General features: G+C 47.4%; 1 protein-coding gene across 2 annotated transcripts in view; it reads left to right on the forward strand.

Moving 5' to 3' along the window:
• SH3PXD2B (SH3 and PX domains 2B) overlaps nt 1-19468 on the forward strand; it is a 122635-nt gene that overhangs the window by 88815 nt on the left and 14352 nt on the right. The window contains exons 9-12 of one of the 2 annotated variants that reach the window (XM_065905144.1): nt 4010-4127; nt 7132-7358; nt 8919-8968; nt 9856-9980. In XM_065905144.1, the coding sequence (XP_065761216.1) occupies nt 4010-4127; nt 7132-7358; nt 8919-8968; nt 9856-9980 (520 nt within the window). Of the gene's footprint in view, nt 1-4009; nt 4128-7131; nt 7359-8918; nt 8969-9855; nt 9982-19468 lie in introns of both variants that reach the window. The other variant, XM_065905143.1, reaches the window with a different exon arrangement.

The following is a 19468-nucleotide window of genomic DNA, read 5'->3' on the forward strand; positions in this document are numbered from 1 at the left end:
GGTATTGACATCTTGGGATTTTTTTTTAAGTTAAATGAGATCCCACATGCAAAGCAGTTGGCAAGAACCTAAAATAATAAATAACTAGGAACGGTTTTTATCACAGAGCTGTGGCTTACCTAGGGTTGAATATTTGGTGCTTCTAGTTGACTCTTTAGAAAGCACAGAGCTTCTTATATTTGTATTTAAAAGAAAAGAAAGTGAGGGAAAGGGGTATTTCTATGCTCAAAGGTTAGCAAAAAAAAAGCACACGCATGGTTTCGCATCTAGTTTTATTACAGCCAGCACCCGCAGAGTAAAATGCGTTTTGTTTTGCTCTGTGTTTGCAGGGCCACCAGGCTTTAGGGGCAGGGCTCATGAAGAAAAAGCACAAAAACCAACTCAGCGTAAAGATAGTGGTGTGCTGCATGGAAGCCATAGCTCTCTTAGACAGTTAATGATGCCCACCATGGGGTGTGTCTCTGTAAAGGACTGATTATTATCCCCATTTTACAGATGGGAAAACAATCTCGGAAAGGTAGAAACACTGGCTCAGGATCTCACAGCTAGAAGATGGGAGAGGGACCACATTTTCCTAAGGGTCTATACATTTTTTTCCCTCTGCCATGAGGCTTTCTCTTAGGGCCTCTTCATAATCATGCTGGGAATAGCCTGTGTCTACTGGGTGACTGTTCACTCAAGTTCAAGGCCAATCCTGAGGAATTCGGTCCTTCTGAGACAGCTAGGGCTTGGCAGAGGCACAGAATTAATTGCTCCTAAGTGGGAGCACATGCCGGGCGCTGCCTTTGCCTCAAGACCCTGGAGGTGCTGTCTTCTCACCCCTCCTTCTGCCCTTCTCCACATGCTGCCCGACCAGTCTCATGGAGGTACTGGTCTCTGCCCCAGCCCGCGGGTCGCCGCCGGACGCTGGGGGACTTGTATGCCATCAGCTGGCGTCAAGGTGCCTACCTTGGAGTTTTCCTCCCCATTCGGTGTTCAGAACTGGATCCTGCATCTGCATGCGCCCCCCTGCTCCAGGACTGCCCGTGCCTGTTGCATGTGAGAAACGGTGATCTGGTCTGTACCATGTATGTGTTGGCATGTATGTTTGGGAGGAGGGAGCCTGGGGTGTTTCTCGACCTGGGGCCCTAAAATTTCCCAGGTTAGAAAATGATACCTAGAGGTGTAGGTGCTAAAATTAACGAACAAAATAAAGTCCTTTTCTTAACTAAGGTTGTGTTATATTGCAGAGACAAAACTATCAAAGCCAGCTGTATTTTGTAGTGAATCAAAAGCAACATATTTTAAAAATCAAGCAAAAATATAAAAGCAAGAAATGTTAAATGTAAAAACAAATTATTGCAAAAAGGATAAAGATCATTTTATTCTAAAATAAAACAAAGTAAAAATAAATGATGCCCCGGGGCCTCTATAATGTTGATCCAGTGACCTTTTCCCTGTATCGGGCACATTTGAGTGACAACGGTAAAGAAACCCTTGTCACACCAGCTTAAGCAAAAGGGAAGTGCATTGACTCAGGTCACTGAAAACTCTAGTGTGGAGGCAGCTTCAAGTATGGCTGGATCCAGGAGCTTGAAAACATCTGTCAGCTGAAGAAAAATGCACAACGTAAAAGTTGTGAAGTAAGTTTTATTCATTCTTCCTGAGGACTGTAGCCTGGGAGACAGCTCTCAGGCACTGCCCCCGAAGAGGGAAGGGAAGAGCCAGGATATATAGGGGGTTTTTGTCTGGAAAAACAAAACATGTAGTCTAACATCAAAAGATTACTGCTAATCACAAAAAGCAGACATCTTAAGTTAATGATTTTAGTGCTTTTCTATGAGTGGAAAGATGTAAGAGTCTGGACTCATTGAAATTACTCCTTTGATATGTATCTTATCTATCTTGGGCCAGTACCCAGAGCACGGAATGCTTCCTATTTTTATCCATCTGAATTCCCCTCAGGGTGCACTCTTGGGGGTGGCTGCAGTGGCTGATGGCTTGATGGTGGGCATCATTCTTTGTTTACTGGCTTGGCAGGTACACTTCCTCTCCCCCTGCCCTTGGCACTGAGACTTAGGCTCGCCAGCCTCAGCTCCATGCTCTGCCTTGCTGGAACCATTCTCTCATGGGGATGGTAGTTCAGGCACTCTCTGGGGACACTCACCAAAGCGCATGCTTCTCCTTCAACACAGTCCCAGGATCTGATTCCAGCTGACCCGACTGGGTCATGTACCATCCCTAAACTAATCACAGTGGCCAGTCACTGGCCAGGCCAGGGGTAGGTGCCCTCCCCTCCCTCTAGGTGCTGGCGAGGTCAGCCTCACCCAGACATGTGGCTGGACGCTGCAGTGCCACCAGGAGAAGGGCAGACGGACGGTAAGCAGGTGGCGGCACCCACCATGCAGTCCGCAAGGCCTCCCGCCTTCAGCTTTGTTAGGGATCACTGGACATTCGATACGAGTCCAGAAAGGGCCTCTGGGTACTGGAGAACCCCCAGGAGTTTGGAGCCCGTCTGGGACCCAGGCAGTGCCCTTCTCACCTAGCCAGACAGAACTTCTCTGCCTCCACGGGGTTGGATTCCCTGCTGCAGCACCCGTGCCCCAGCCTGCATCCTGAGTGAGGAGAACCGCTGACTCCGCTGTACACAGGATGTGTGGCGTTTGAGTCAGCTCAGCCCCCACCGCGCAGGTCAGGGGGTAGATCAATAAATAAATAAACGCCCTGTGTGTTTTCCGCCACCTCCTGCACCAGCTGGGCAGGCCACAGGCAGCCCGTGGTGTTTCCCCGACAGGCTCACCGTCAACATCGGCGCACAGCTGGCTCGGTGACTCCCTGGGGTCTGGGATGTAACCAAAACAGGAAGGCCCTCTTCCCCGTCTCACTGGCTCCCCTGGGACTCTCATCTGTTATCTGTTTCAGCAGTCACTGCTAACAGTGCTGGGGATGGGAGCTATGCCCTTGCTCTGGGGAGGGCCCTGTCTGAATGGGGCAGTGAACAGCCCTTCCCGCGGGGCCTGCAGGGCGGTGGGAGGGACACTGCTGGAGGCAGTTCTCTTGGCTTTGGGGGTAAGGGAGCCGGGATCCACTGAGAGGGGGATGGAAGGCACCCGGTGACATTAATAAAAACAGAAGCAAGCAATCTTTCCATGATGCGTGTCTCAAACCATTATGTTGTACACATGAAACTGACACAGTGTGAGGTGTCCGTTATATCTCAATTAAAAAATAATTTTTTAATAAAACTTAAGCTTCAGGCATGGCTGGATCCAGGGACTTGAAAATAAATGTAAAGTGGAAATCAGCTACCAGCTAGGTAATAAAAAATGGCTATCTCCTCCGTGGTACTGATCCAACCCCATACTGTATGCTGCCAAATCCAGCTTGTCCCTGACCCCTCCACCAACAAGGACTGCAGAGGGGCCACCACAAGGGTTTAACACCGGTCCTCTACCCCCAGCATGAGCAAGGTACTCCCACCAGGCCTTCAGGACTTATTCATTTACTAAACCTTGGCTATTTTACTAAATAGTTCCAAAATATTCCCAGTACCATGCCCAGTGCTAGAGATAGAGGAATGAATGAGCCAGACTCAAATCCTGCCTTTCTGGAACTCTCTCTTCCATCTGGGGAAAGAGATGAAGCACAATAGATAAATAAATTATCTGATATGTTCGAAGGTTGTTCCTGGTAAGTGGGATGAGGGTGCCCTGGGTCCAGGTGTTACATAAGGCGTGTTCAGGGAAGGTGACCTGGAGGCACAAATTTGAGGAGGGTGAGTGTGATGTGTGATGCTGAGGGATTTCTGAGGACCTGCGCTTTGTCCTGTGTCTTGTTGCTGCTTGACCAGGGTCATCAAGGGCTAAGTGAGGGTCACTGGGGTGTGGTTGGGGGTTGGGGGAGGATGGTGCACAGAAGTCTCTGGAAGAAATCCTTCCCTGCAAGGGCATCTCAGGCTCACAGCCTTGGCCGTCAACATTCCAAGCTTACAGCATCCTTGACTTAGCCCAGCATCCCTTTGTCCCCACAGAAGAGAAGTACACAGTCATCTACCCCTACACAGCGCGTGACCAAGATGAAATGAACCTGGAGAGAGGAGCCGTGGTGGAGGTCATCCAGAAAAACCTGGAAGGCTGGTGGAAGATCAGGTACCCTGTGCAGCTGGGTGGGTTTCAGGTCACGTGGCCTCCAGCTATACAGATGTCTGTAAATGATTGCAGAGATGAGGCTGCAGCCTGCGCCATAAAAGGACACTTCTCCTCTGTGCTGTTTGGCTTCCTTCCATACCCATATCCTTCTCTAAAAAGCCATAGTAAGCAAAACTGTCTCTGAACACACTGAACCACAGATAGCAATAACCCCATTGAGCAAGACTGGTCTTCACCTCCAGATGTGTCTCGTAATGAGTAACTGGAGGCTGAAGCTGCCGTGTGGGAGTGATTTCCCACTCCAGTCCCACTGAGAGCAACAGGATGGGTAACACCACATGGACTGTAGCCCCTCGTGAAGCTCGTCATTTGCTGTCATCTCTCAGAGTCCGGTGTAGACCGACATTTCCAACACCTTGTTACAGTTCTTTGATCTGTGTGATGGGATCAGAAGCTCATCGGCAGGCAAGGTGGCCAGCTGGTCCTGCTGTGCTGGGACTTTCCCAGTTTTAGTAATAAGAGTCCTGGAACTCCCTGCTTGGTTACTCTGTGGGCAGGCTGCAACCTCAGGAAATCTGGGCAAGAGAGGAAGTCTGGGATCCCTGCCGCCTGGGGTCTGCGCCGTGGTGTGAGGCAGGACCTGGGGCCAGCCATCTGGGGCTCAGCGTGTGCCGCCTCGTTCACTGAGCAAAGCTACACCAGCATCTGTTCTGGGCCAAGCTGTACTCTGACACCTGGGGGCTCGACAGTGAGAAAGATACAGTAGTTCACACCCGCAGGCACAGAAGACAGGCCCGGATGCATGTACGGGGCAGGGAGTGGGTGCAGGGGGAGAGCGTGGGGACTTTGCGCCCAGAAGACAGCTCCGCAGCCTGGGGGTCAGGAGGACTTCTGAGAGTCAGGGCCTCAGGACTGAGGTGTGAGGGCGCACTTAGGACAGTGATGGGCGTCCCTGGTGGTTCGGACGGTAAAGAATCTGCCTGCAATGTAAGAGACCCAGATTCGATCCCTGGATGGAGAAGAAGGGAATGACTACCCACTCCAGTATTCTTGCTGGGTGAATCCCATGGACAGAGGAGCCTGGTGGGCTACAGTCCATGGGGTCGCAAAGCGCTGGACACAGCTGAGCCACTAACACTTACTTCAGCATACACTTAACGATGACAGTGAGAGCTCACAAGTCTTGAGTGTTTTATTTTGTGATATAACGAATTATCCCCAAACTGAGTGGCTCTGGAATTCAGGTGGCTTGACTGGGTTCAGGCTCCCTCATAAGGTGGCCGCAGGATGTTGCCGTGGTCATGAGAAGGTTTGACTGGAGCGAGAAAGTGACAGGGCCAGGTTTTGAACCTGTGCCTTTCTGACCCCAGAGCCCACTCAGCCGTGCCTCTCTGTTTATGGCCCTGTGCCTCCAGATGATGAGCTGTCTCACGGTGATGCCTGCATCATGTGGAGCCCAGCATGTTCCAGCTGGCATGAGATTGAGTCCTTCTCAAAGGATGTTTTAAGGTTGATAGACACCAAAATCTGCAGATTTCTGTCTCCTTATAAGTTTGCTTCTAGTTGAAAAAGACCCTTTTTGTTGAAACGCAGTGCTTAAAGTGATGCTTGATGAGAGATGGCCCTGCTATGTATCATCTCCAGTCCATTAGGCATATTCCCCAAAGGTCTGGGCACCTATTTTGTGGTTCAGACTAGTGGTCTGCTGGCAAATGTTTAACAGTTCCAGAAGGAAAACTGCTCTTGAGTTGTAGTCTTTGCCAGTTTCCATGGTGTAAATCCTCCCTCCGTGGTAGATTCCAAGCTTCCATTGTGATAGTGCTAAACATGGAGGTGGGAAGGGATGTGAACAGTTGGTTCTCACGAGCCGCCTCCTGCACACCTGTGGTCCCGATCAACCCCTCCGGTCACACTATTCAGCCACACTCCATTGTGCAGAGAATTAAATGATTGTTACACTCATTCAGTTCCCTTTGGAATTCAGTGAGCTGGGCTCTTAGGGTGTCAGTCATTCCAGAGTTCAGTGACCCTTGGTTACCCCGGAACCAGCCCCCGACCTGCTCCATTCCCGTCTGAATGCGTGTTTAATCTGCTTGTGGCCGGAGCCCCACCCCGCCTATACCAGGCTTTGTACCTGCATCTGTGGCTGCTGGGAAGAGTCTGCAGAGCAGAGGTGAACAGCACCGACAGGTGCCAGGCGTCTGGGGCTGAACCCGTTCCTGCCACACCCCCAGATTGGATGGGTGAAATGCATCGATAGCTATAAGATGCTTGAAACAGGACTGACGCGCAGTAGGTGCGCGTAAGTGGCAGTTACCATCGTCACCATTGTCACCGCGGTGATGACTCTGGGATGTATAAGGACTGTCGCAGAACTCTGTGGCTGCTCACTCTTGCCGGTTCCATTGACAGTTTGTCCACTTGTCCCCTTTTTTCTTCATTCAACTCACAGGCAGTGAGGCCCCATGTGGAGATGAATGGCCCGTGATCTCCACCCCCAGGACCTCACATTCTAAGTGGGGAAACAAGACCATCACAGCCCAGTGTCACTGGTGTTTTAGACGGGATGGTGTTGTGTGTGCAAGACCACCGGGGCACCGTGGAAGGAGGCTCAGGAAAGCCTTGAGAGGGCGCCTTAAGCGGAGCTGGGATGATAGGGAGGAAGATGATAGAGAATGGGTTTTCCAGGCAGAGGATCTCCCAGAGCAGGAGCGTGGGGCAACGGGGTGATAGTGGAGCATTTGGCTGCCTGGGGTGGGTGGGATGTAGAGGTTGCCGTGACAGCCGAGGCAAGGAGAGGCCAGAGTGGGGGGGCCTTGAATGCTCAGCTGGGGGCTTTGGCTTCATCAGGAGGCAGCAAGCAGTGTGCCAATCTCTGGCCCTGGGCAGCAATGGTCCATCATTCCTACCATCTGGGGCCGGACGGGAGATTCATTAGAGAAGCTCAACTTCTTCCCATGGGCCTGGCAGAGCAGGTTGGATGACATCTTTCCCCTTCCCCCAGGTACCAGGGCAAAGAGGGCTGGGCCCCAGCCTCCTACCTGAGGAAGAGCAGTGGAGAACCCTTACCCCCGAAGCTGGGCCCTGGCTCACCTGCCCACGTGGGCGTCCTGGAGCTCGATGGCGTCTCCCGGCAGCAGAACTCAGGGGGCCGGGAGAAGGAGCTGCTCAACAACCAGAGGGATGGCCGGTTTGAGGGCCGCCCCGCGCCCGACGGTGACATCAAGCAGAGTAAGTGGCGCCCACCTGACTCCCAGAGGCATGCCAGACTCTATGTCCAGACCTGCTCACGTGCTGTCCCTCACCCTCACAGCAGCCCCACGGCCCTCCATCCTATAGATGAGAAAATGGGCTCATGGCCCCAGGTCACTTGTTCCCAGATCATTCCACCAGCAAGTTGCAGAACCTGAGTGGAGAGATGTGGCTCTCCTACTCAAACTGTGGTTTTTCCACTGTCTCATGATAATCACCAGGCCTCCTGTTTCTCAAGCCCCTACCATGTGCCAGGAATGTTACAATCAGTTTCACTGATCCTTTGTAACAACCTTTGTAGGACTCACTGCTTTTGTTTTACAGATTAGGAAGCAGAGGGATGAAGTGGTTTGTCCAAGACTGCCCAAACAGTGCACAGTGGGGCTTGAACCCACATCCTTCTGACTCAAGGGCCAGTGTTCTCTCTGCAGGGCCTCATTTCTGAGCCTGGGGAAGAAAAAGTGGACCCTGTGTTGGGTTTACTCCAAAGATAGTTCTTTACTTATCTTGCTTTTCAGAACTTTGTTGTATATATTTTACAATTGAATGTTCCCAGCACACCTGAGAGTAGATTGTCTGGCCACATCCCTTTGGCTAGACTTAGTCAGAGGATGAGATGGTTGGATGGCATCACTGACTCAATGGACATGAGTTTGAGCAAGCTACAGGAGTTGGTGATGGACAGGGAAGCCTGGCGTGCTACAGTCCATGGGGTCACAAAGAGTCAGATACCACTGAGCAACTGAACTGAACTGAGTCCCGTGGCATTACCTAGCTGCAACGGAGTCTGGGAAATGTAGTCTTTATGTAGGCAGTCAAGTGTCTGGCTAAAATTCTGTTGCTATTTATTCTAATAGGAGACAGAGGAAATGGGTATTTAAGAGTTTAGCAGTCTTCCCCACCCCAGCTGCCAAACCACCCCTCTGTGCAGACTCATACTAAATCAGCTCTGGCAGCCTGTGGAGTGCCTTCCTCAATAGTCTGCCTTTAGCCAGGAGCATTGGCCCACTGCAGAGTCATCCTCTTCCTGACCCAGAGCAGGGGCAGCCCAATTCCAGAGTAAAAACCCCTGAAATCATCAGTCCAAGTTTGTTTGGCTCTGTTTATGCATTATTTAATTTGGGTTTGCTCCAGAGCCAACAAAGACAGGGGCAATAACCTTAATGCGTCCCTGCCACATGCCGAGAGCCGAGCTTATACCGTTGACCTTCATCTCCACCGCTACCTCCAGGAGGCAGGCGTTATCCCCACTCCTCAGAAGAGGGCCGCATGGCTCAAAGTCACATAAGTTGTTGCCTTTCCTGGAAGGCTTTCCGTCGCTGCAGGACTCAGAAGCATCCCCTCGCTGATAGAGTCCTGGACCCAGTCTGCGTGGCCCCGCCCCCGTCAGGCTCCTCCCCCAGGAAGGGTCACAGGGCGCTCCCTGATGCCTGTGCAAATCGTGCTGCCTCATCTCCTGCAGGGGAGATTAGATCTGTCTTGGTGTCACCTCCGGGATTATGTTCATCGTGTGTGAAACAAGATCTCGTCTCTTTATAGGATCACCCAAGATGAGGCAGAGGCCCCCTCCTCGCCGGGATATGACCATAGTAAGTGGACCCTTGCAAGTGGGGAGCCAGCCCCTGACCTAAGACTGGCCCCCCACACTCACCTCACCATTCCCAAGGCTGCGTTCTTCTACACGGCAGCCTTGTGACGCCAATCCCACTGACAGGCGGAAGAACGCAGGTCCGGGAGCTCACACAGTCTGCTTATGGCTTTGTGACAGCTAGGCCTGGGCGTGTGCTCTCTGCCTCCTGAGCCCACTCTGCTTTGTCTTAAATGAGTCTTCTCCAGGAAGGTGACTTGAGACTGAAATAGAATGAGGCACACATTTCTCTTACGGTGCCATTCTGGCGTTTTGCTTTCATATTCCATTTTTAATTCTTAGGTACCTTTCTAAGCAATACTGTGAAAAATGGACCTCTCGTTTTTAGTGTCTGCCATCTACTGAGCACCTATTGGGTGCTAGACAGAGTGCTTGTATATCACTACGTGAAATCATCGAATGTTCATGCTGACCCCACCAGGTAGATCCTGTTATTATCCCCATTTAACAGGAGATGAAACTGAGGCTCTCAGGAGGGGAAGGGCTTTGCCCAAAGTCACGCCAGTGTGTCTTGACTTGGAAACTTGTGTTCATTTCACAACCCTTATTATCTCTTAAGTTCAGAGAATATTGTCTTGCACCCGATTTTCATGACTGTAGGCAAATGTCCCGTGTTTTTTCTTATCACCCTAAAGCGAAAGGGCCAGTGACACATCTAGAAGATGATGATCTGAGCGATCCCCTTTGTTTTGTCCCTTAGAATCCAAATGGGCCCACCAGCACCCCTTGAAGGGTGATTGTGGGCCCCAGCCCCTTAGCCCCTCAGCCCCTCATTCAGCGCTGGGGAATGGAGTTATATTGGATTTAACACTGTTTTAATTGAACCAGCCTCGAGGTCTCAACCTGCCCAAGCCTCCCATCCCACCCCAAGTGGAGGAGGAGTATTACACCATTGCCGAATTCCAGACGACCATCCCTGATGGCATCAGCTTCCAGGCAGGCCTGAAGGTTGAGGTGAGTGGACCTGGTGTCCTTCTGCCTACTTGTGGTTCTTTTTCTTTCTTAATTTTTTTTGGAATATAGTTGACTTGCAATATTGTATTAATTGCTGTGGTACCAAAAAGTGATTTGGATATATTGGGTTGGCCAAAAAGTGTGTTCAGGTTTTTGACAACATCTTACGGACAACATCTTACGGAAAAACCTGAACACGCTTTTTGGCCAACCCAATACTTATATATATTTTCTTTTTCATATTCTTCACCATATGGTTTATCACAGGATATTGAATATAGTTCCCTGTGCTGTCCAGGAGAACCCTGTTGTTTATCCATACTATATGTAATACTTTGTATCTGCTGACCCCAGATTCCCAATTCATCCTTCCTTCTACTCCCTCTTCCCCTTAGCAACCGCAACTCAGTTCTCTATGTCTGTAAGTCTATTTCTGTCTCATAGATAAGTTTATTCATGTCATATTTTTTTTTTTTTTTTTTTTTTTTAATACTTATTTATTTGGCTGTGCTGGGTCTTAGTTGTGGCATGTGGAATCCAGTTCCCTGACCAGGTATCAAACCCAGGTCCCCTATATTAGGCACACGGAGTCTTACCCACTGGACCAGCAGGGAAGTCCCTATTTATGTCATGTTAGATTCCACGCATAAGTGATATCATACCATATTTGTTTCTCTCTTTCTGACTTACTTCAGTTAGTACAATAATTCTATGCCATCCATATCGCTGCAGTTGGCATTCATTTTTTATGAGTGAGTAGTACTCCATCATATCTCTGTATATGTACACACACACTGTATCTTTATCACTTATCATTCATCTGTCAGTGGAATTTAGGTTGTTTCTGTGCTTTAGCTGTGAATAGTGCTGCAGTGAACATTGAGTGCTTATCTTTTTGAGTTAGAGTTCTGTCTGGATATATATCCAGAAGTGGGGTTGCCAAATCATATGGCAAGTCTGTTTTTGGTTTTGTGAGGAACTTCCTTACTGTTCTCTCAATGGCTGCATCCATCTATATTCCCACCAACAATGTGGGAGGGTTTCCTTTTCTCCACAGCCTCTCCAGCATTATTGTAGATTTGTAGATTTTTTTAATGATGGCTATTCTGACCCATGTGACGTGATATTTCATTGTAGTTTTGGTTTGCATTTCTCTAGTAATTAGTGATATTGAGCATCTTTGCATGTGCCTGTTGGCCATCTCTGTGTCTTCTTTGGAGAAATGTTTCTTTAGGTCTTCTGCCCTTTTTTCAATTGGCCTGTTTGCTTTTTGTTGTTGAGTTGAATGAGCTGTTTATTTATTTTGGAAATTGAGCCTTGTCAGTTGCATCATATGTAAATATTCTTTCCCAGTCCGTGGGCTGTCCTTTCCTTTAGTTCATGGTTTTCTTTGCTGTAAACAGCTTACACTACTTGTGATTCTTGGTCTAGGCACCAGCTCCTACTTCTGTGTGTTTTTAATTTTGGTAGCAGCTTTATTGAGATATAATTCACATACCATACAAGTCAGTGGTTTAAGGTATAAAACTCAGTGGTTTTTTAGTATAGTTAGAGAGTTGTGCAACCATCACCATAATCAATGTGAGAGCCGTTCATCACCCACGTAAGAAGCCCTGTGCACGCTAGCAGTCCCTCTCCACTTCTCCTCACTCCCTCTAGTGCCCCAGCCCTAGGCAACCACTTCTCTGTTTTCTGTGTGCATAGGTTTATTGATTTTGGGCTTTTCGTATGCGTGGAATCATATACTATGTGGCCTTTGTGACTGGCTTGTATTCTGTTTTTATCACCTCCTCCCCTGCTTGCCTCTTCTCTCTCCTTTTATTTTCTCTCCTCTCCCATCTCTCTTCTCTTTCTCTCGGGGTTAGAGCTTGAAGGGAAGTCCATAAGTAACGGAGAAGCAGTTGGGTGTCAGCCACAGCACTCAGCACCTCACAGGCTGTGTCTCCCTTAATCATGTTGTCATTTACTCTTAAGAGGCAGGAATGGTTCAGTCCCTGTTTTTCAGATGAGGACGTTGTGGCTCAGAAAAAAGGTGCTATTCAAGGTCACACAGCCAAAAGGTGACAGAGTCGGGATTTGAACCCTTGTCTGTCTCCAGGTTAGAACCAGATGCATTGACAGCCTGCTGTTTATCTGCCCAGGATTTGAGGATCTCAGGAGGATGGAGAGCATATCTGTTTTTCACTTCTGTACCCCCACAGCTAGCACAGTGGCTGGCATATGTGGATTTGCAATAAATCTTGTTAAATCAGTGAAAATCCATCTCCCCACTAGCCTCCTGCTAATACCCAGAAAACCAGGGAATGTGTTTTCCTCTTCATTCTCGCCTCTGACCCTGTCTGGTCCACAATAGGTACTCAGAGAGCCGTTCCTTTATGAACGCACATTTGAGTGAATGAAGGGTACAGAGAGTGAGCAGATGGTCTTGAACCAGTGCATGAGTGTGGTATGTGTCCTCAGGGTCTTCTTTTTGGCCGTGCAGGGGCTCCCTTGTGGCACATGGGCTTCTCTGGCTGCCGTGTGTGGGCTTCGTTGCCCCACAGCATATGAGATCTTAGTGCCCCGACCAGAGACAGAACCCATGTGCCCTGCTTTGGAAAGCTGATCTTTTTTCTTTTTAACTTTTTATTTTATATTGGGGTGTGGCTGATTCTGAAGCTGGAGCTCCAGTACTTTGGCCACCTGATGCAAAGTGCCGACTCATGGGAAAAGACCCTGATGCTGGGAAAGATTGAGGGCAGCAGGAGAAGGGGGAGACAGAGGATGAGACGGTTGGATGGCATCATTGACTCAGTGGACATGAGTCTGAGCAAACTCCGGGAGATGGAGATGGACAGGGAGGCCTGATGTGCTGCAGTCCATGGGGTCACAAGGAATAGAGTCAGACAGGACCACGCGACTGAACACTACCACTAGTTGATTAACAGACAATGCTATAAGTTTCGTGTGAACAGTCAGAAACTCAGAAATACACATGCATGTATCCATTCTCCCCCAAACTTCCTTCCCATCCAGACTGTGGGAGGTGGATTCTTAACCACTAGACCACCAGGGAAGTCCCCTAAGGGTCTTCAGTCCCTTTTCTAGACCTCCAAAGCACCCACCATTTTTCTCCAGCTCCGACAGCTCCTGCCTCCCTCTCTCTTCTCACGTCCCGGGACAGTGGCCCAATGAGCCCAGGAGGAGATGCTTCCCATAGGTACATTGTGCACCTCTCCACCACTGATTCTGCCCAAGCTGCCCCAGAAACTTCTTATGCTCAGTGTTCTTCAGTTCATGCAGACATCAGGGGGGCTGTCTGAAGTGGTGTTTAAAGAACCTGAGTTGAAGCCTCTCAAACTTATTTTTATAAAATTCAAATCCCAATTCTAACAGAGAAACTGAGGGGACAGGAGAAATACTTCCAAGACTCTAAAAGTGTTTTTATCTGGTCCTATTATTTTTCTCCCAATCTGTTCTTACTAACTTCAAGTCCACAGAGCAAACTCTCAAGATATCCTACTTGGGCTTCAAGATAAATTCTATGCCCAGTTCTCCCGTTTTGCTACTGCAAAACATGTACGTTATTCTGCTGTGAAACATCTTTCCCCATCAAGGGCTGCTCCTCCTCCCACCACTGATCAGCCTTATTTTCACTGCTTTCCTCTGAACCCCTGCCCTACCTCTCTTGCTGTCTCTGCCTTTAGTTGTTGTTCAGTCACCAAGTCATGTCTGATTCTCTGTGACCCCATGGACTGCAGCACGCTAGACTTCCCTGTCGCTCTCTGCCTTTAACCTAGCTCTTAGCCCACCACCTGCTTTCTCATGGAAGGCACTCAAGGCCATTCTTTGAATGAAACTTGGCATATCAAAATCCAACTTATTCTTCACATCCCTGTCTCATCTGGGAAGCCTCCCTGGGTTCACAATGGTGTCCCTTCTCTACCCTTTTGGTAGTTTCTATGGGGATGTGTGGGCTTCCCAAGTGGCTCAGTGGTAAAGAATCTGCCTGCCAACACAGGAGGCATGGGTTTGATCCCTGGTTTGGGAAGATCCCCTGGAGGAGGAAATGGCATCCCACTCCAGTATTCTTGCCTGAAAGATTCCATGGACAGAGGAGCCTGGCAAGCTGCCGTCCATAGGGTTGCAAACACACACACATGCACAATGGGTCCATACATTTCAGTCCTTAACGAAGGGCAGGCCCTTATTTGTGTCCATAATGCTTTCTTGTTTTAATTCTGTTTTTGGCTGTGGTTGCACACGGGCTTTCTCTAGTTGCAACGAACAGGGGAGTCTTCCCAGACCAGGGATCAGACCTGTGTCTCCTTCATTTGCAGGAAGATCCTTATCCACTGGACCACCAGGGAAGCCCCATAATGCTTTCCTGATATTATGAGGAATGAATGTCATTCTCCCCCATTCTTCAGTGATTGACTTTTGAATTCCAGTCATCTTCCTTTGGCACGTTGAATAGATTATTCCATTCTCTTATCCCATTCTCTTCTTGCATCTACCGTTGCTAGTGAGGTGCTGCCAGCCACCTGTTCCTTGTTCTCTTTTTCATTAGCTGTCATTACTCTGATTTTCTCAGGGGTTCCTCACTGTCTTTAAAATGCTGACATTTCTCTAAAGCATGTCTAGGTTCCTTTCTTTATTTTCATCCTGCTCAGCATATGGTGGATCTTTTCAATTGTAGGACTAGGAGATCTACCTATAAAATTTCCCACTTGTACATAATTAAATATTAACTATCTTCACTCTTTTTATTCTTCCTCTCTGGAATGGTTATGAAACAGTATGAGAACTACATGTCTCTTAACTTTCCTTTCATATTTTTCATCTTCATCACTTTGTTCTGCATTCCTGTCATATTCTGCTTCATCTTTTAGTCCATTAATTGTTTTTTAAACAATTCAGTCTCTTTCTTATTTTATTTCAGCAATTATCATTTTTATTTCCAAGAGCTCGTACTGATTATTTTTCATAGTTACCTGTTCATGTTTCACAATAGCCTATTCTTTCATGATTTCTATACTGTTCTTTATCTGTCTAAGAATATTAAATGTGTTATCGTTCATGATCTCTTTCCTCAATGTTAAATCGTTTGCAGTGGTGTTGGTATTTATTTCAGTTCTTTTCATGGTATTAGTACTTGGGCTCTACAAAAAGAGGCAACAGACAGTCAAAAGCCCAGCTGGGGAGTATCTCCAAAGGGCTGGTTGACTTCCAGTGGCTTCGGTGCCAGATTAGAGACTATGAGCAGTGTCATGTCCCTGACCCAAGCTTACCTTTCCACTGTTTCCACTTGTGAGCAATCATTTCATTCTCTCCACCTGCTTTACAGAAATGGAATGAAGGTCACAGAGGGGTCAACCAGCATGGTTGCTTCTGCCCTGGTATCCCAGTTAATCAATCCCCGGTGACTTGCCCCTGGACCTCACTAATCCCAGATTCCACCTCCTTGAAGCCTGGCAGGCCTTTTGCGGCAGAACCCCCTATAGCATTCCTGGGCTACTGCCCCCACTTACAGCTTCCATCCATTCCTGGTCCACTCACTTCTTCTCTGCCTCCTTCTGAGCTTGGCTTTGTGTTCGTTTATTCGTTTCCTGGCTTTATTGCACTAAAAGGAAACTGCTGTTCATTCCATCTCCCATCTTGAAACCAGAAGTCCGCTTTGCAAATTATAAAAGTGTTTTGTTTTTTTCCCCAAGAGTGCTGAAAACCATGATAAAACCTTTTCCTTTAAGACTACGAGTTTCCAGCATTTTCTGCAAACACACTCCACTGTTTGAGCATGCCAGCTAACAGGACATTTGCTGATAAGTACCAGCACTCATTGGCTTAGAACGTTACAAAATCCACCCGGGAATCCAGACATTGTGCTGATGCTGAGGGCTGACTGTGTGCCATAGGGAGTGAGTGGATCCCTGGAGTTTTCTGGGGTGCTGGGGAGTCTCCCTTCAAGGCCCCACCCCCACTTCAAGCAAACCCATTCCCCTTTCTTGTTTCTGGCTTTTATCCTGTCTGTTTTTGCTCAAGCTGAGCCAATAAATAGCTCACATACCCAGCATTCTTTTCCAGAAGCACAGATGTAACCCATCCTTGAAACTTCTCTGCTTTATTGCTCTATGATGTTGGCATAGGTTCTGCCAGTGGTGACTTAAAGGACTCGGGTGAGAAATAGTTGTCCCTAGAGTTTTTGGTTTAACCAAGTACTCTTCTCTTAACATGATAAACACTGTTACCCTTTGTTTTCTTCTCTTTCAGTTTTGCTTCCTGATTCAATTCAACACCATCTTAGTGTTCAGAATTCATTAATGGAAGCACAGTATTCTAGCAGTATAGCTATAGGAATACCTTAGTTCTTTGTGTGGTCTGTGTATCTTCAAGCATGTTTTACTAATGATGTTATGATGATACAGGCACTTATCTGTGCCAGGTCCTTTATATCCTTGATAACTAATCTTCACAGAAGTCCCAAGAAGTTGATGATATGTTCAGCGCATTTTATACATGTATTTGAGACAAAGAGAGGTTAGGTAAATGTCCAAGGTTACATAGCTAGGAAGTGGTAGAGCTGGGATTTGAGCTTAGATCTCTCCTGTCTTAAAGTCCATGCTCTTTTCTTTCATCTCCATTCTTGTGATTTTGCATTTGCTTTTACAAGCCAACCTTAGAGATATTACAGGTTAAGTTCCAGACCACCACTATAAAGCCAAATTACAATAAAGCAAGTCATGTGAATGTTTTGGTTTCCTAGTGCATATAAAAATTATGTTGGAATTCCCTGGTGCTCCAGTGATTAGGGCTCTACGCTTCCACTTTAGGGACGGTGGGTTCAGTCCCTAGTCAGGGACGTGTTAAAGATATGCTTGCCACGTGCCTGCTGCGTTCCCAGTGCTCTCCCGTGAAGTTTAATTACTAGTAGATAACACTTTCCCTTCTTTACCAAAATTTACCAAACATTTTGGAGCCAAACACAGCGGAGCCAAAAAAAAATGTTATGTTGACACTACACTGTAGTCCATTAAGCTCTATGTCTAAAAAAATGTGCAGACTTTAGTTTAAAAAATACTTAATTGCTAAAAAAATGTTAATAGTCATCTGAAGCTTCAGTGAGTCATAATCTTTTTGCAACAATGACATCAAAGATCATTACTTATATGATAACAAGGAAGGAGTTTGAAATATGGTGTTATTCAGTCACTAAGTCCTGTCCGCCTCTTTGCAGCCCTGTGGACTGCAGCCCCCCAGGCTCCCCTGTCCTTCACTATCTCCCTGAGTTTGCTCAGATATATGTCCATTGAGTCAATGATGCTATCTAACCATCTAACATCTAACCTCTGCTGTCCCCTTCTCCTTTTGCCTTCAGTCTTTCCCAGCATCAGGGTCTTTTTATGAATCAGCTGTTGGCATTAGGTGGCCATAGCATTGGAGCTTCACTTTCAGCATCAGTCCTTCCAATGAATATTCATGGTGATTTCCTTTCGGATTGACTGGTTTGACCTTCCTGCAGTCCCAGGAATTCTCGAGATCCTCTCCAGCACCACAATTTGAAAGCACCAATTCTTTAGCCCTCAGTCTTCTTCGTGGTCCAACTCTCACATCCGTACATGAATACTGGAAAAACCATAGCTTTGACTATATGGACCTTTGTTAGCAACGTGATGTCTCTGCTTTTTAATATGCTGTCTAGGTTTGTCATAGCTTTCCTTCCAAAGAACATGCGTCTTTTAATTTCATGGCTGCAGTCACTGTCTACAGTGATTTTGGAGCCCAAGAAAATAAAATCTGTCACTGCTTCCATTTGTTCCCTGTTTGCCATGAAATGATGATACTGGATGCCATCATCTTAGCTTTTTGAATGTTGAATTTTAATCAGCTTTTTCACTCTCCTCTTTCACCCTCATTAAGAGACTCTTTAGTTTCTCTTCACTTTCTGTCATTAGAGTGGTATCATCTACATACCTGAGGTTGATATTGCTCCCAGCAATCTTGATTCCAGCTTGTGCTTCATCTAGCTCAGCATTTTGCATGATGTACTCTGCATATAAATTAAATAAGCAGGGTGACAGTATACAACCTTGTCATACTCCTTTCCCAATTTTGAACCAGTCAGTTGTCTCATAGTCAGTTTTAACTGTTGCTTCTTGACCTGTATACAGTTTTCTCAGGAAACAGGTAAGGTGGTCTGGTGTTCCCGTCTCTTTAAGAATTATCCACAGTTAGTTGTGATCCACAGAGTCAGAGGCTTCCCTGATGGCCGGGTAAATAATCTGCTTGTAATGTGGGAGAAACAGGAGCCGCGGGTTCGAATCCTGGGTGTGGAAGATCCCTTGGAGGAGGAAATGGCAACCCAATTCAGTATCCTTGCCTGAAAAACCCCATGGACAGAGAAGCCTGGTGGACTACAGTCCACAGGGCGGCAAAGAGTCAGAGAGGACTGAGCAACTAAGCACAGGCACACACACGTGCACAGTCGGTGGCTTCAGCACGATCACTGAAAAGGAAGTCAGCGCTTTTCTGGAATCCCCTAGCTTTCCCTGTGAGCCAAGGAATGTTGGCAAATTGATCTTTGGTTCCTCTGCCTTTTGTAAACCCAGCTTGTACATCTGGAAATTCTCAGCTCACATACGGATGAAGCCTAGCTTGAAGGATTTTGAGCATAACCTTGCTAGCATCTGAGATAAGGACAACTGCACAGTAGTTTGAACATTCTTTGGCATTGCCCTTCTTTGGAATTGGAATGAAAACTGACTTTTTCCAGTCCTATGGTGAGAATGACCAAAATGTGCCAGGAAGATATGAAGGGAGCAACTGCTGTTGAAAAAATGGCACCAATAGACTTGCTCAATGCAGTGTTGCCACAGACCTTCAATTTGTTTAAAAAAAAAAAAATGCAGTGTCTGTAGAGCACAATCGAGTGAGGCACAGGAAGACAGGTGTGTCTGTGTTCACAGCAGCTCTTCGCTTCTCTCTAATAAATGAAACTACCATCCGTGACAGGTAAGAACATAGGTACATGGGGGCTTCACGGGGGTCCAGGGGGCCTGCGTTCCACCCCTGATCAGGGAACTCGATCCCACAGGCTGCAACTAAGAGATCACATGCTGCATCCAATGTTTACAGCTTCTGCCACGGTACCTGGTAGAGTGTAAGCTTAACAAATCCTCACTGATGTATTAATTTGATTACTCTTCTGTTTTTATTTGCTCATGTACATACTTAGAGCTGTTAAATTTACGGATGTGCCAGCAATGACTTGTATGCCAAGAATCACCTGTAATCGTCACCAGAGCTAGCATGTGTTGATAAGGTGCTGGCGACTTCCATTTCTCATTACCCTTTCCTGGAGAGACTCCAGTGGGACGTGTTAAATATATGCCTGCCACGTGCCTGCTGCGTTCACAGTGCTCTCCCCTGAAGTTTAAGTCCTAGTAGGTAGCATTTTCCCTTCTGTACCAAGTGCTGTTGCACACACTCCCTTCTGTGGCCATCATGGAAA

This window comes from Muntiacus reevesi, chromosome 14 (assembly GCF_963930625.1).
Source record: "Muntiacus reevesi chromosome 14, mMunRee1.1, whole genome shotgun sequence".
Taxonomy (NCBI): Eukaryota; Metazoa; Chordata; class Mammalia; order Artiodactyla; family Cervidae; genus Muntiacus; species Muntiacus reevesi.